This window comes from Episyrphus balteatus, chromosome 4 (genome assembly GCF_945859705.1).
Source record: "Episyrphus balteatus chromosome 4, idEpiBalt1.1, whole genome shotgun sequence".
Taxonomy (NCBI): domain Eukaryota; kingdom Metazoa; phylum Arthropoda; class Insecta; order Diptera; family Syrphidae; genus Episyrphus; species Episyrphus balteatus.
This window is the reverse complement of record NC_079137.1, coordinates 61,305,804-61,323,927: the sequence shown is the minus strand read 5'-3', so window position 1 is coordinate 61,323,927 and position 18,124 is coordinate 61,305,804. Positions and strand designations below refer to the sequence as shown.

General features: G+C 31.8%; 1 protein-coding gene across 1 annotated transcript; it reads right to left on the bottom strand.

Moving 5' to 3' along the window:
* Positions 1 to 464: 464 nt before the first annotated feature.
* Positions 465 to 17,236, bottom strand: LOC129918343 (tyrosine-protein phosphatase 69D). Its single transcript, XM_055998817.1, has 12 exons — positions 16,805 to 17,236; positions 15,892 to 16,000; positions 8,974 to 10,859; positions 8,638 to 8,913; positions 8,312 to 8,576; positions 4,887 to 5,781; positions 4,671 to 4,823; positions 4,493 to 4,603; positions 3,006 to 3,185; positions 2,641 to 2,948; positions 2,438 to 2,573; positions 465 to 1,187 (listed from the first exon to the last, which is right to left on the bottom strand). The coding sequence occupies exons 1-12, from the start codon at positions 16,929 to 16,931 to the stop codon at positions 1,104 to 1,106; spliced, it is 4,530 nt and encodes a 1,509-aa protein (XP_055854792.1). The 5' UTR covers positions 16,932 to 17,236; the 3' UTR covers positions 465 to 1,103.
* Positions 17,237 to 18,124: the final 888 nt, after the last annotated feature.

Sequence of the window (18,124 nt, the reverse complement as noted above, 5' to 3'; positions counted from 1 at the left end):
TTTCCTTCTTCTCTTCTTCATAGCTCTTTCTTTTTTTTTTTCATTTACAACTAAATACAATACTTCGAGATGTTTATTTTAAATTTAATTATTATATTTATTAGTTAAAACTTACAGATTAAAAATAATATGAAAACTAATTATAAATTAATGCAGCAATTATAGTTTCAAGTTCGTTCTTTTTCTTGATTTTTATTTCTCTTTTTTTGTTTGATATATAATAATGTATATAAATATGGCGTTTTTTTATTTGTTGTATAGTATAAGGTATAAAAAAAAAACTGGAGTAGACAAAAAAAAAACATTTGCGTATAAATATTTATAAATATCTTATAGAAGATATAAATTTATGTTTGTAAAAAAAAAATGAAAAAAAACAATAAGACTTTGTTTACAAAAACAAATAATAATAAATATTCAGTTGTGTGTATGTGTGTGGTCAATTTTTTTGTTAATTGGTTTTTGTTAGTTTAAATTTTTTGTTTTTTTTTTTATATATTCTAAATTTACATTGATAATATAATTAAATATATAATAATTTGTATTATATGTATTAGTCCTTTGGTAGCTTATTTTCTAAATACTTGACGATTTTTTTCTGTTGCTTTTTTTAAATCTTTGTTTTTTTAGTTAATTTGTTTCTTCTTTTTTATTTAAATTTTTATATTTGTTGCTTAAACTTGATGTTGACAAAACAGATGTTGGCTTAGCAAACCCAAATATACATACATATTTGTATAAAATGTTTGTTTAAATTAAATTACAAAAAAAAAAAAAATAATAATAATGAAATATGTTATAATTTATATAAAAAATGAATACGTCAAGTTTAGCGTATGAATAGAGTACTTTTTACAATTATGAGATTATTTTTTGTTATATTATGTCTTTAGGTGAATTTTTGTTTTATTGGATGGGGTTAAAGTTTGATTTAAATTATTTATTTTTTGTTTTCATTTGTTTATTATCACAAATAGACTTTGTGCAACAAAAAAAAAAATTAAATTATTAAACATTACACAGTACAATAATACACAATGAAATATTATATGTAAAAGCTAAAAATGAAGCACTGATTTGTTATAAAATAAAAACAAAATATATTAACATTCAGATGGTGATTCTGTTGATAGCTTATGCAAATCGGCGTAATTTGCAATCGCACGATGTAGGAACTCGTACTGCGCCTAGAAAAGATAAAAGATTTGTATATAAAAACGTGTTTAACTGTAATATGTATAAGTATGGTTCTCATGGGTTAGAATCTAATTTTAAGACTCCCACTCCCTCAAATTATAATATAAAATTATAAGAAATACAATTTAGGTACGGTTCTTCGGAGCACGAAAAAATTAAATGGGGATGAACATTTGTTTATTTGTTTGAGGAATGAATCCAAACATTTTTCGTCTCTTTTATCTAATCTAATCTAATCTAATGTTCTTGATTTATACTTTTTAAAACGATCAGGTTTTAGTTTTTGAACTTTTTTATTTAAATTAATTAATTAAATTGGAACAGATGAACACACAAACCATACCATAACGGACAAGCACATATCCCTTTTTTTGGCTTTATCATAGTCGGATTAAAAACAACCATTTTCGCGCGAATTTTTATTTTCACGACTCATAAAAAGTTTGCACGAATTTTTATTTTTTCCGCTTCGCATTTGGGTTGTGCAAATTAAATGATTCTCATGTGAGAAAATTTTTCTGATTAGCTTTCTACCAATAACATGCAGAGGAGATTTTTTTATTTTTGCGTGATCATTAATTTGCTCACTCTATCTGCAAGATAGTTCCCCAAATTACCAGCGCTCATCACTATAAGTCTCCGAATTAATCAACTTTAAAGTAAAATTTTGTTCTTATTTGTCTTTCAAAAATTTTGGTTATAAAAGTATTCAATGCGTTGACTGAGTGAATAAAACTCGCTTTATGACTACTACTTATTTAACGAGATAGTTTTGTTTTAACTCATGGCTCTTTATGAAACTAAAATCTATCGGAAAATAGCGATTGGCCCTATTCTCTATACTCATTCAAAGTGAAATAAAGCCAACTGCTTAAAATTGGTATAATTTTTTTAAAATCTGAATCAACTATAACTTCGCTAAATGACATCAATGCAGAGTTAAACGATGAATCACTCTTGATAACCGCTCTTTTTTTAAGCTAAGAATAACTCAAAGACCTTAATTATCCATTGATATTGACAAGAACGGGTGAAACCTTCGAAAATGTTCCAGTAGCATCGGAGGAGAGAGGAAAAGATTCAACTCTGGTTTGTGTAATGCATCAAATGAGGATAAAACCAAGACTACTTTAAATTCACTTTGTTCCTTTTTGTGTATTTCCTTATCATAGTACAACGGTTGCACCAGACTTCATTACACATTTTATATTAAATAATTTTAATCAAATAATTAACTTACATATGTGTCCAATAGCATAGCTCTCTGCGATCGTAATTTCCTCGCAGTTGTACAGATATCAATCTTTTTCTCCGTTCTTAGTTGCTGCACTAGTATACACATGGCTACAAATATTGAACTTCTATCCGTTCCCAAACTAAAAATAGAAAAAATAATTTTCATTTAATTGTTAAATCAACAAATTAAACACAAAAAACACTAACCTGCAATGTACTGCAATTGGCGTCGATGTTGAGAAATTATTTTCGGCAGTATGATGTTTTTGAGCCTGATCCACTAATTCAATAATACCTCTACACACTTCTGGCACCTCACCTTCCACCGTTGGCCAGCCATTATATTGGAATTGTGTTACTTTAATCGTATCATCAATTTTACAATTAGTCACATTGAACTCTCGTCGTGTGTAATATGGACAACTTTCGCTATGCATATATTTGACCAATGTATGATCATATTGTATTTCATCATCTGCCCAATATCGAGGACATTTTGTTGGACCATCACCAATCTAACATAAGAAAAATATCAATAACAATTGTATAAAAGGGATTAAAACTGAATTTACTTCTGATATCATAACAAGAGTAGTTATACTCTGTTCTGAAATCATTCTCCAGAAATCGCCTATGGTATTTTCCATCGGATCTTGTGTTATGATGAAAGATTCAGAATTATCATAACCCTCAATAAAGGACGCATTTATATAAGTCGAATGTTCTCGTGTTGGAATCGGAGTCAATATGACCTGAAATATTTATAGAAAATTAAGTTAATTTTATGCATTAGCTCTTTATTGAAATTTATTAATCCGTTAAAACTATTTACATACAATACTGAAATTTTACCTACAAAATAACAAATATTACTATAATATGTTAAAAAAGTCTTCTTTAAAGTTTTTGCTTGACATTCGGCTTTATCACGAATTCCATTCCAAAATAAATAAAAGGGGACCTAAATGGGTTCCTTGCGGAACACCAGAGTTGACATAAAATTGATCCGATTGCTCAATATGATGAGGTCAACGTCAAAAATTCGTCATTAAATCCTTAAGACTCAAGTTTATTGACTAAACTCTTGTTACACATTTGATCGTATGCTTTACTTAAGTCTGTAAACACACAATCTACTTGTTTTCGGTTTTCAAAAGAATAAAGGCAAAATGAGTTAAAATTGGAGCAGATTTGTAATTGTTGACTTATTTTAAACGAAACCATCTTGATCGTCGCTAATATGTAATTCATTTGCAGTTTAAGGATAACAAAATACAGATAGGGGACTCAAATATGTTAAGAAATAAGAGAAAGTTTGACAATGGGTCTGTAATCCGTGATTTCGTTCTTTGACCCTTTTTTTATGAACTGGAATAAGCACTTGAATTAAAGCATTTTTCCATAGTACTGGATTCAATGAATAAAAGTAAAGAGGATGGGATAAATAGGACATGCATTTTTTAACACACATGATGGAACACCATCAGGAAAAGGGCTGAAATAGTATTAAGCTAAGATGTAGAACATTTTGATATTTTAGGAAAGAACGAATAGGAAGTTCGAGAAGAAAGAGGTACATAAAAAGCATCTTTGAAGAAACTGGCAAACATGTTTGAAATCACTTTTGACGAAATTCCATAGTTTTTTTTGGGCTCTGTTTTAACTTTTCTTCAATTTCACAAATATAGTCTGAATAAAAGTTCGGAGTAAATTCTCAAATCATCGTCCGAATCTGAATCTACCAAACTTAAGCCAAGCCTTATTTTTTTTATTTTTCAAGTTTTTCAAATTAGTGTTAAACCATGGTGGAATTTTAGAATTATAGCAAGATTTGCATAATGGCGTAGTTTCATAAGAACAAGCAAATATAATAGGTACTATAAAATTCAAGACGCATATTATGATCATTATTTCAATTTGAGAGCATTTGATTTTAGTCAATATTAAACAACAAATTAATTAGTTCATTAAAATTATTTTAAATTGAATTCAAGTTTTTCATTTAAACTAATAGGAATTTTGCATATATTTATATTAAGTAATATAAAGGTTTACTTACCCTATTACGATCGTATGGTATTACTGATTCACTACGATTCTTATTCATATTTTCATCTCCACTGCCAACTGAACAACTTTTATTTGTTTCATCAGCAATCGCTTTAATTTTCTAAAAATACAAACAATCAATATTTGATCATCTCTTTTAATCAAGAAAAAATAAAGATAAAACTTACTTCAAATTCATATTCAAGTTTACATTTCTCTTTGCTATCATTTGGTTTAATTTTTAAATTTTCAATTGTTAAACTCAAGCCTCTAGCTAAAATCTCTGTATTGCCATACTGAGCAATGTCCAGCAGAGCTCTATACAAAAATATGTATTGTTTCTGAAAAGACATAAAACAAATCATTAAAAATACGTTCCAAAAAGATAAGAAAGTAAGACATACCAAAGATTGCACCAAAAAGTTACGCTGATGACGCAAATCGCAAACCGTATTGAAAATCGATACCTGATCCTCTTCCTCCAACTGCTGAATAAGTGAATCCAAAGCAACTAATGTTCCAGTTCGACCAACACCAGCACTACAATGCACCAAAATCGGACCACGTTGGACTGAATACACCGAATTGATTTGACGAATAAACTTAATGATCCCGTGAGGATGTTCTGGAGCCATGAAATCCTTCCATACCAAATAATGATACTGTGTAATCTGTCGACGTTCTTCTTCATCTTCATTGCTAGCACTTCGTTTGAAAACATCCAAATTGCGTACCAAGAAATCAGAGAATCTTTGTTCGGAAGCAAATGTCACAGTTATATCGCCAAATTGTTTGGAATCAGAAACTTTCTCTGGCCAATATTTGGCACACTTTGCTTTGTTATATTCCTCCAAATTGGTCAACATGACAATGATTTCCAAATGTTGTTCCCAAATCATGCGCCAGAAATCACTGATGGTACTTTCCATTGGACCTTGAGCGCAGATGAACTTCTTTCGCTCTTTATAGCCAATGACAAAGTTTGAATTGATATAGTCAGATCCTTGCATTCCATTTAATTGTGAGAGTTTAACTCGTGTTTGATCGTAGGCTTTTATATCTGGATAACGATTTTTGTGCGCATTTTCTTTAAGATCGGAATTTTTGGTTGTGCGATCGTTGAAACGATTCGGAAGCATTTCAAATTCTCGTAGGAAGCCATAATCGGTGTCTTTGTGACGATTTCTATAGGCCTGGGGTAGATCCATTTTTGAAATGGGTCCTATGTCAGCTGGTTTGGCTAGAGCGGAACCGATTAAGTGACGATGGTTGCTGGTACGTCCTCCGCACAGAGCACGACTAAATAAAATACAAATATTCATTAAATATATGTTTAATGTGCACTGTATAATTTATATTGTTATATTTTGTACCAAAATTTAGCTCTCATTCTTTCAACTGCCATTATATAATAAAATCGTTTTTGAAAATAAGAAAGAAACTAGAAAGTTATTTCTCAGCCCAAACGTCAAGTTTTATTTCTATAAACCGTTTTTTATTTTTGTGATAAAAAATAGGAAGAAAATCTTAAATATTTGTATCACTTTCTAACCGAATAAACTAGGAAGTTTACCGAGAGATTTCTAGAATCTTATGTTGAATAAACTTGAACCTAGTCCACAAAAGTCAGTTTCTTCCTGTAACACCGAAAATTTTGTATATACTATTAATTTTTGCTTCTGCGCATATCGAAGATTCACTCATAAAAATTTTCCAAAGTCCGCCTCCAAACTTTTTTGAGTGTGACGCCGAATCAAAGAGAAAAACCAAGTTTATGTTCAAAGTATGAAGCATAATACTTAAAATATGAAGCATTTTGATGGTATTTGTTTTCCCGGGCCTGATTGTGCGCAATGGCCATTTGCAGATTAATGCGTTTGCGAATTTGCCTGCAATCATGAGAACTTTTGGGAACTTTGAAGAAACTTTTTTTGAAAGTATCCAAATAACGAGAAAATATTTTTTTCCAAACAGACTAGGACTAGCTAGAGATGTTTGAGAAATTTCAATTTTTTCACAATTTTTCTGACATGGTCAAATAACTAATGAAAATAATTTATCCTTACATGGGTGGATAGGATAAGAATTTCTGTCCCGAAAGCAGCAGCCACATCGAAAACAATCGAAAAGGTCCATAAGATAGTATTAGAGGATAGGCGTGTGAAGGTTAGTTCAATAAGCTGTAAGGATATCCGAAGAAAAGATTCGAAACATCTTGCATCAAGAATTAATTATCAAAAATTTCTGATCAAAAACAAGATCGCAAAAGAATTTAAGAGCAGATAATTTAGAAAAATAAAAACTTTTTTGAAAGTTTATCACTGTCTATCATTGTCAAGACGAAAAGTTTTCACCTTGCCTTCGTACACTATGAATTCATACTAATTTTGAAGTTTCCATATTTTAAGCGTTTATTTAAAATTTCCAGAAAAATGAATATTAAATTTAATGTATTTAGGGTCAGTAAACCTAAAAATCACATGCATTTATTTCTAGGAGCTCTATTTTTTGGAATATTTAAGTTTTCCACATTTTGGGGTAATATAATACTTGTTTTAAAGGTATGCTGTTTGTTTACATTTTCCAGAAAATTTTTTGTCGAACCTAATGCATTTGGCTTCACAAAGCCTAAAAATCACACTGTTGGCTTTCTGGGAGCTCTATTCTTTTAGACATTTTCATTTTCACATTTTGGGGGTAATTTCATACTATGTTTTTTAGATTTAATAATTACAAGCTTTTTTAAAGTAATGTTCAGTAAGTAGAATAAAAATACAAAAAAATTTAACAAAAAAAAAAAATTGTATGAATTGTATGCATTTTCATGTATCACTAATTTAAAAACTAGAGCTGCTAGAAAAAAACTAATTTTTTTTTCGGAATCAGCACCCTAAAATTAGTAAGAGATGATAAACAACGGTCTGGAAAATTGTTCTGTGTTGGGCAGTGTTATCTGGCACAACTTCACTTAAGAGGGGAGAACAAGGTGTCCTTTGATTTTAACCAGTATTCGAAACTTAAAGCCTAGTACGCAGCTGAAGGGAAACGAAATTTTCCATACAAAAATAGCACAACGAAATCTTGAACGAAATTTCATTTCTTTTTTTGTGTATTTTCTGATGTTTTTCATGAATTTTTGTGTTTGTATTTTTATTATTTTGACTTCTCGATGGTATTTTTTCTTTAATATGTTTTCTGTTAACTTTGGAGACTTGACAATTTTTCGTTTCGCTTCATACATAATGTACACTGATACCCCTTACATTTTAGGCACTCAAATCAGATTGCCAAGGCTTAGAACCTAACATTGAAATGACTCACTGTAAAAGGAATTTTCTGTGGCAGTGAGGATACTCTTACAACTTCTCAGCAAAGGTCATATAATTATTTAAAAAGGCAACTATTTCTGTTGTCCATTTAATCATTTGAAATATACCAATTAATATCTGTGACTGCAAAGCATATACTGATTGGACTTTATCAGTGCGACGGAACATTATGTCCTCGCATAAGGTAGAATTCGAAAGCAGAGTCACTTGAATTTACAAATTAGATATGTAGTAAAAAAAATATAAAACCATCAAAAGTCTAAAAGTGAAATTATTTTCCCCAATTATAATGCAACGAGCAACGACAATTTTTGTTTACATTTTGAGTGCGGAAAACAATTCTCAAATTTCGAGCAAAAACCCTGTCAATTTAGAACATTTGGTTTACTTCTAAACTTGAGTCTAATTTAATTTGTTGAAGTTTGCCATAGTACTTCAATTTTGGACTCATTTTTACCTTTTGATCAATAATAACAAACAAAAAATAATATCCAACTTACCTCAATGAATCACGCAAGCTAATAACTTCATCACCTTGCCCCGTGCTCTTTGTATAGTAACGATGAATCACACACAATGCAATCAACAGCAACAATAATAATCCAATTAAAACAATAAATATTTGGACAACAATAGTCAGTACAAGCAATAGATCATCTCCATTGTCAGATGATTCATTCATTGTTTTTGGATTAATTGTCTCAAAATAATTACTATTCGCTAGCAATGGTAGACTTGCTTGTGGTGGTCCATCCTCTTCTCTTACTAAAAAAAATGAAAGAAAAATCTTAAATAGAGAAAATTATAAATTTCTAAAAATATTTACCAATAACTTCCAAAAATCCAGTATAATTACTATTCATATCTATTTCACCATCAAATACCTCATCAACTAATTGTTGAAGAGTAACAGTTGGCATCGGAGCTGTCGTTGTTTCAATTGATTCTTCCAAATTTTGAATATTCTGACCAACTGCATGTTTTGGATTACGACGACGACGTCGTTTATTGTCGAGGATTTTAGAAGCTGCTTGGGTTAGATTTCCAGCTCTATTCAATTGCTCTCTTTGAGTTAGCTCTGGTATGATTGGAATTTGATGTTCTACAAAAAGAAAAACTTAATTATAAATAAAGCAATAAAATTATTTTAGTTTGATAATACCTTCAGGCCTTGGAGTACTCGTAGTCGTACTTTTAACAACTGGAGCATGAAAAACCCGTCGAAAAGGCACTCCTTCCAAACACTTTCGACAATGATCATCTGCAATCTTTTGACTAGCTACATCCTGATACATTCGTCTACCATCGCCTAAAAATATCTCCGATCGAAATGCTTCACCAGGGAACATTTCTGCAATATAAGCTCCACCACGAGTATTATTTGGATTATGGATGTCATGATAAGTTGAAACATTTAAAAGTTCAGGACCAGGAAGATCCCGATTATCTTGTATGCGAACTAGATAAATTCGATAGCAACAAATAGGTCCATTTCGTTCACTAACTCTTGGCATAAAAAGTTTAAGCACACATTTGTCATCGGTTGTTTTTATTTTGGTCCAAATTATTCTTCCAATAGAATCGGGCAAGGCTACCGGCATTGTACAGTAAGCCGTTGCTGGTTCTCCAGTCTTTTTGCGGCGTGTCAGAGCTGAAACTGTGACGGAATAGTTTGTGTTAGGATTGACACCTTCATAGACAGTCTTATGATTTGGTTCATCGACACGACGTTCTTTTGGACCCCAAGTTGCATTTATCAAACGACCATCCATTTTGTACGTGGCTATTCCCATCAATTTAATGGAATACGATATAACTTTTCCATTTGGAATCTTTGGGACATTCCATTCCAGACTGACCGAACTATGTCGAGAAATATTACACACAACGTGCAAGTCTGTTGGCTGACTAGCAACTCCATCCATAGTTGTTCCATTAACAACTTCAGACCATGGACCGCATTGTTTAGTTAGTTCGCTACAAGCTCGAACTTTGAATTCATAGTCAGTAGCAGTTTTTAGATTATCAAACATATAAGGGAGATTCCGACTGTTCTGATGATAAACAGCAGCTTCTACAATACGAGGATTCTCTCCCGGCTCGGACACAACCAACTCATAATATTGAATGTAATCGAGAAGTTCTGGTGGTGGTGGTGCCCAACCGATTGTTATTGTTGCCTCAGTATTCCCAGTGGCTTCAACTTTTGGCACAAAAACTGGATCCTTCTCCAAAGTTCGTACTGGTTGATGGTATTGGTGATGGATTCCATCACCTATGCTATTCTTTGCCGATATCCTCAGCAAGTAGCTGGTATTTGGCAAAAAGTTATCCAACACATAGGATGTGTTCTTCCCACCAATAACATGATTGTAATAAGTAAAAGTTGGTGCACCTTCTTGCATAAATTGCACAAAATATTTTTGTATCGGATCATTGCCATCATTCAAAGTCCAATTGAGAAATATCTTATTTGCTCCCACAGCTTTGACATAATCAATGCTTACAATAGGCACATCCATTACCAAAAGAGCAATTTCTTTGCGAACCAGTTCATCACCGGAAGGCGATAAAACTACACAACCATAAGTTCCATTCTCTTTTTTATAAACCTCTGTGAGTTCAAGTGATACATTGACATGGGTACCATTTATTAATGTAACATTTGTACTACTATCAAGGAAACTAAATGAGATTTCATCTTTGAGCCATTTTGTATGATTTCGAACTGGTTCTAAAGGATAAGCTTCGATTAGACAATACAGCGATACAGCTTGACCAATTTTTCGTTTAATTTTTTTCGGACTACTTGCTATGACTTTGGGACGTATTATTGGTTGTATAAAGAACACATTTTCGTTGGGTTGGTCGGGATTAACTGGATCAGTTGTGCCCGTAGTGTGACAAGTGTAATTGCCTTCATCGGATAATTTAACACGATGTATACTTAGATTGTGTATGTAGGCGGTTGTGACTGCAGCATTTGTTGTATCGACGAGTAGAGCATTTTCGTCAATGTCGTTGACGGATTCGGTTGATAGGTGGTATCTATGATAGAAAGCCATAATAGAAAATTAGTTAATAACAAAATCGGTTAAGTTGATTGAGACCCGTTTGCTGAATCGAAACTTAAGCATTTAAGTTATACATAAATCCTTATGTGACAGTTTACGCGGAGGAAAAAGGAGGCAATAAGAGTTTATGTTCAATATAAATTATTTAAGTTTCGATTCAGCAAATGGCCCTGAGAGATTACTGTAAGATCTTAAAATTTGTAGGACCTTTTTAAACTCAAAATAAAAATGAACAAACAAAATGTCAATACGATTGAGATAAATAGCATACAGTAATATGCTACACTGTCCATGATGGATCTAAGTCATAACAATCAACAATTAGTATGAACTAACGATGACCTTAAGCAAACTGCACATTTTTATAGTTTGCATATTAATCATGACCTCACTTTTAATTACTACCAAAGAAAATGAAAATAAGATAACTTGATTCCGCGAAAAGTTAATCGTCTTAATTAGTCCAAGATAAGTTGTTGAACGTTTAATTAAACATGTGTTTACTGTTAGATATGTTAAAACGATGGCACGTTTTTCTGTACGAGTTATGAAGAACATTGACCTTAAAGGAAATAATATAATGTTTTATTTTTAGTGTTTTTAATGTTTAAACCGTTTTAAATACTATAATGTTTTTATTTGTAATAAGTTAAGAGCACAGTTGGAACTAATGGTCATAGGAGGGACCTGTGCGAATAGATTCTCAACAGTTTTTCAAGAGGTTGAAGATCCCCAGTCTCAGTTATTCCAATCACTTTTTTCAATGTTGGAATATACAAATACGTACATACTACGATATTTTACGAATATATGGAATATTCCTACAAAAATTGAATGCGGCATCAAAAGAAATGTCTCTTTAATTAACAAATCCAAAAGTTCTTTTGAGGTCTGGTTACAGAGCTATTTGCAATCGGAGTTTTGTTTCTTACCCACATGATTTGCTTCATTCAACTTTAGGTTTTTAGCTAATCAACACTAAAGAATAGTATTCATCTTGGTGTTGCACTTGACAAACATCATAAATATGTTAATTATATTTGTAAGCAAAAAAGTATTTGAAAACATTGGAGTATTGAGAAAAATTAGAAATTTAAATCGATTTGCTTTCAAATTTTAATTACTTTTCTAGTTTATTGTTTATGTCGCCACAAAAATAACACATAGCTAAATAACAGTTACAGCAAAATAAGATTACGAAAATTATATTAAAATGTAGTAGACATATTCTATTTTTTGATGAAAAATGAACAGCCTGAAAAATAACAAAACACTTTAAACAGGTATTTTAAAGCTTTTGTGCAGCGTAGAGAAGAAAAACTCTTTATGAGAATTGTTGATTTTTTAGCAATTATATAACCAGCTTCAGCTTTTAACAACCATCAAGTTACAGTCGCATGCTTTCTGGATGTCCATGTCCATAACGTATCCTTAAACTTCATTAACTAGGCTTTCCTTTGGTACTTATTAAAATTATTTGTACTTATCATTTTTTTATTAACTTCTTCATGCAAGTGCATTAAAAAAGCCAACGAAAGTTGGCTTCTTCCTTTATTGCATCATGTTCAATATTTTACCATAAGATACAATGGTAACGAATTAAGTTTAACTCGTTCTATTTCTAAATTCACTTGGTTAACTTAAGCTTTTAGCCCTCCATATAAAGTTAGACCTCTTATGTCCAACAAAATTTTCAATTTATCTTAGAAATAAGATATCGTCGGTCTCACAAGAAAACCTCGTAACTCCACTTTTTTTTTCAAAAATGACTTTTGAATGCCATTCTTTAGAAAATATGTCAGCGGAGCAACCCAGAAAATTTGGGGTCATTCCGAAAACTCTAAATAGACTTAAATTAAATTTTGCACAGCGCGTTTCTTCCCAACTACTCTGTTGTTTGTTTACTCTTTCGTCTCTCCTGTAAAATTTTAATTTTGGGAGTTACGATGTTTTCTCATGAGACACCGACGATATGTAATTTAAGGTCAAGTTTTTAATAGCAAGTTCAATAAATCAAAATACATACAAAAATGTAGCTGTAGTCAAAATCTACATGTGTAAAATTCTGGTCGTCATTCAAGCCGAATTCTTTCTAAAGTGGACTTATGAATAGGTTTGAGATTTAACTTAAAACGGAGGAAATCCTGAATTAAATGACCAAACATTTCCTGAAAAAAATTCTCCTCAGGCGTGTACTTGAGAAAAATTTCGATTTACCTTATTTTCGGGAGTAATGGTGATGGAGTTAGAATGAATATTTTTTTTTTTTGTAACTGTAAGCAAGTACAGTTGCATTTTTTTTTTTTTTTTTTTTACAAAATCTAACTAATAATAAATAATAAATTGTAAATACTCAAGTGTAGTTGCAAGGTCGTGTACAAATATGTGTCAATTTGCCAACAAATCTGGAGATCTTGCGTTTCATTTCATGATGAAAAGCAAGATCTCACGTAGTTGTTGCGTTACGTGTTAATTAATGATCTATATGGATAGGGTTGCCAGCCGTCCGGGATTTCCCGGACATGTATTTTTTTTTTGGCTGTGTTGGGGACGTCCGGGATAGTTTCTATCAATTGTCCGGGATTGTACTCTTTTCTAGCCTTTAAGTATCTCACTACTTGTATGCTACTCTTAATTCATTTAGCCCTAATTTTTCAATCGTCAGTTAGACTATCATAAGAATAAATGTCAATATCAAAAAAAACTTGTATTCCTAAAAATAAGCTCTGAGGTTTATCTGACTATTGACAAATTGGCCCTTTTTATTCAAAAAACGAATCGAGTTCATTAAAAGCGAAGCGTTTTTGTTTTGCTTTATTATCTGCTCAATTCTGTTTTGTATTCTGTTCCAATATAATCAAAACTCAAAAATATAGAATATAGCAACATTTTAAACGATTAAGGAAAATCTAAAGCCACTTAAGTAAGTTGCTAAGTCAAAAAGACCATTTCTTTACTTAGTAACTTACTAAAAATTTTATTTGCATTTAACTAAATCGTTTAAAATTTTGCGCAATTGGTTTTCAATGGAATTTTAAAATTTTTTTTAACTGGAATTGAATTGGAACTTTTGTAGTATTATAGCTCAAATGTTTATTATAATACTATACCGAGAAGGCCAAACTTTGTCTAAGAGTTTTTTATTTATTTTTTTTTTGTGAAAAAATAATAATAGAGTTTCCGCATACCATAAATAAGAAAAAAATGCTACGGAAACAAGGGTTAAAAATGTGATTTTTAGTTAAATTTTAATAGGATTGTTCGGTTATTTTTTTTATAAAATTATGCATTTTTTTTTTGTCCTAGTTTTGTACTCTTTTTTTTGTCCTTATTTGTCCGGGAAAGTCCGGGATTTTGCATCTCGATTACTAGTTTTTTTTTTTTATAATTTGCGCGCACTAAAGGGGTTTTGGGTACCCTTAATATGTATATAAACACAGTACGAGCTTTAGGGAAAGTGGAAAGGATTTAAAAGGAGATGCCGATGCACATTGGTTTTGAAGTTCTGAACATTAAAATGGGAGGGAAAAACTGAGGCGGGTAATGCATTCCACATTATCGTAGTACGGCTAAAGAAGGAATCTCTATACTTGACGGTACGTCCGAAATTGGGCTCTAGTGTAAACTGATGGGCATTCCTTGAAGTACGAGTATCACGGTTGAATTGCTTAAGGGGAGGAATGCAACTAGCTATTTCGTTTGAACATTTTTTAAAAAAATACCTATAAAATAAGGACAGGCATGATACATTCCGGCGGTGCTCGAGAGATGGGATTGTATCTGTAATGGACCTATCACCTATCATTTTAATAGCTCTATTTTGGATTCGATCCAAATAACTCAAGTGGGTCTTAGGAGCACCTGCCCAGATATGGGAATTGTACTCGAGCCTTGGACGAATGTATGCTTTATAAATTGTAGCTAGATCAGAAGGGGTGAAAAATTTCTTACATCTTCGGAGGAAACCTAAGCATTTCGCAGAGTTTTTGGCGACATCGAATATGTGCTCATTCCACAGGAGGTGGTTTGTAATGGACATTCCTAAGATCGAAAGCTGTTCAGTTTCCTCGATGCAAGTACCACTCATGGATAGTGGCAAAGGGGGAGGGTTTCGTTTTAGCGATAGTAAGCAGCATTGTGTTTTAGAAGCATTAAATTCTACGCGGTTTCTTATTCCCCATTGGACAATGCATTCGAGATCAGAATTTAATGAGCTTATCATATTTTGCCGTTGAAGATCCACATCCGAAGGACATGGGTGTGAATCCTCAAACGAATATGAAAAGCTGAGGGTACTATCGTCAGCGAAACAATTTAGTGGATTAGAAGTTTCAGAGAGTAGATCATTAATAAAAATGAGGAAGAGAGTCGGAGACAAAACGGAGCCCTGGGGCACACCAGCATTTATTTTGTGGGTTTCAGACTTGAATCCATCCAGTTTCGTCAAAATATATCTGGCAACCCTATATATGGATCAAGTGGGATATTAAAAAACGGCTATTGTCAGAATTTAATTTTAATTATAAGCCTGTTCATTAATTTATCAGTTGTATGTAGAAGTACTTCTATAAGTTAACTTTTATGAATTCAAGGTAGGTACGCTTTTGGTGGAAGGAGAGAAAAATATATATAAATAATATAGAGCAAAAGAAAAATATTTAAGACCATACAAATATTCAAAAACATATTCTTAAACAAGGTATCAATGGGGAGAAGGGAAACGAGATTAGTTTGTAAGATGGCCCAAAAATTCTGAAATTAAGTTCAGGCTTCAGGGGTCGAATTACGGCATACGTTCGTAATCGTATCTATGTTTCCCTATCTTTTTCTACTAAATAAATAGAGACAGAAATAATCAAAACGTTAACGTATGATCGTAATCGTGTGCTGTAATTCGACCCCAGATTTTTTTTACCAATTAAATTAGTGATTCCTATTGGAAATTTTTATAACTAATTCAACCTCTTCAAAAGTTAATAAATTTCAAAACAGTTAAACGATCTTACCTTTTATCTTGATTAGTAATATTTTTTCCTTGAAACTCCCATCTAACATGATTACTGGACGATGTACATTGTATAGTAAAATTCTTTCCAAGTTCCACATTGATCTCTTCTGAAAAAAAAAAACAAAAAAGATGAATATAACCATACAAGATAGAAACTGAAGTCATCATAATCCAACAACAAGAAGTCACTGGACTTGAGTCGTTTTTGAAATGACCGATTCAATTATTAAGAATAATTCAATTAAAAAATTAATAATGCTTTCCATGATAGATAACAATAATTAAAATGTCCAGCAAAATTAACAGGAAAAAAAAAACTACCTAATTCATTTAGATAAAAACCCGCCGCAAAATAATGTCGATCTGTGCGATGGCGCTTAATCAGTAAGTCAGTTGGCATTGTCTAGAGTGGCGCTTCAATAGAAAAAAAAAAACAAGCTTCCCAAAAAAAAACTATTAAAAATTTAAAAACAAGAAGAAAAAAAACTCTTCTTTTGTATTCTCCCCGCGATTCCATATTTTATCAAGCTCCTACACAATTCTCCATTCCCATTATTATTTATCATTAGTTTTAAGCTGCATCAAAAGCAGCAGCACCAGCAATTGGAAATAGGGTAGACGAAAATCATCATCGTCGTCGGTCGACCAACCGACCGACGACTACGACGAGTGTAGGATTGGATTGGTGCTTTATGGTTTTTTTTTTTTTATTTTATGGAATCTTTCACAAAATTGGGTGGTGTGGTGGTAAAATAAAGCAAAGCAAAGAGCGGGGGAGGGAGAGAGAGAAGAGACAGGAGAGTAGGAAAATTCTAAACTTTTCCGCATTCGACATTTTATTCCATCAAATTTGCAGAATTATTCAAATAAAAATCACAAAAGATAACTTTTCTAAACAAAAAAAAACTCACCTTGTCCATAAATAAATTGAATTTGTTGTAAAATACAAATAATTGTTATTAGTTGATAAATTGAGTTGTCGAAAAATAATAAACACCGCCGCCCTTGTGCAGCTTGGGTTTTCGTTTTATGGAACATGGCGAGAGATTCTTTTGGGTTGTGTTCGTTCTCTTCTTCTTCTTTCGAGTTTGTCGACTTTTTCGTTGGGGTTTTTTTACAACTTTCACGGGTTGAAAACACCACGAATTTTATTAATTATTATAGATAATCATATTGAAAATGTTTTGTAACAAATTTTAGTCACTTTTATGGGGTTTTTTCGTGATTTTTTAGGCAATATTTTTTTGTTCTCCGGATCAAAGACGAACAAGTGTTGGGCAAAACAAAGATTCTCACTCACTCTGGCTGTGTGTGATGTTGTATATTCGGTAAAAAGATTTTTTGTAGCTACACACAAATATAACACCTATATGAACGCATACATGAGTAATTTTTTTTTAGTGGATTTTGTGAATGGATTGGTAAAATTGACATGCCCTGAATGAGTGTGTTTAGTGATATTCGGAACAATTTAATCTGCCGGTGGCTCTCAAAATTTTGGGGTGACATCTAGTGGGAAATAGAAAATTAAAGAGATTTGTGATTAGTGTTGAATGATTTATGTTAAGGAGTACGTAACACTTGCTTGATTTCACAGAATTGTCAATAAGAAACAGGAAACAATAGTTTCGGAGTTTTTTTTTTGTTTGCACTTTGTATATCAATTTTACATGATATATCAAATTTTACATGACTCTAATTCAATGCGCCGTAGTGTAAAAAAAATGCACTACGATGTTCGGCAAGTTGCCTTAAAAAAATTCTCTTTTCAAAATGGTATAACATTGTTGGGAATATTTCATAAATAACCGAGATAAAATTTTTTTTCTTAAGAAATCCGACTTTTTTTTAGGTTATTTTTCCGTATTATTTAAGTTTTTGTATTCTGAAAGGTTCTGAAAGGGTACAAAACTTGAATAATATGGAAAAATTACCTCATAAAAAAGTCGGATATCTTAAGAAAAAAAAAAAATTATCTGGGTTATTTATGGAATATTCCCAACAATGTTGTACCATTTTGAAAAGAGAATTGAACACACCAACTTTTAAGGTAACTTGCCGAAACATCGTAGTGCATTTTTTTTTACACTACGGCTCATTGAATTAGAGTCATGTAAAGTTTTTTAGTACTAAGTTGGGTAAAAAAGTAATATTTTCTTTAAAACTGATGCAGCTGAGTTAAAATTTTTGAATGCATTTGATAGCAGGGTTATTCAAGGTTCCGTAACAAA

Bases quoted from the DNA above. Each gene is read 5' to 3' on its own strand.
- LOC129918343 (XM_055998817.1), bottom strand. From the start codon at position 16,931: ATGTTCCATAAAACGAAAACCCAAGCTGCACAAGGGCGGCGGTGTTTA. The intron at 8,914-8,973 runs GTATTATCAAAC...TTCTTTTTGTAG, and splicing joins GAGTACTCCAAGGCCTGAAG to AACATCAAATTCCAATCATA. The intron at 2,949-3,005 runs GTAAATTCAGTT...TTCTTATGTTAG, and splicing joins CTCTTGTTATGATATCAGAA to ATTGGTGATGGTCCAACAAA.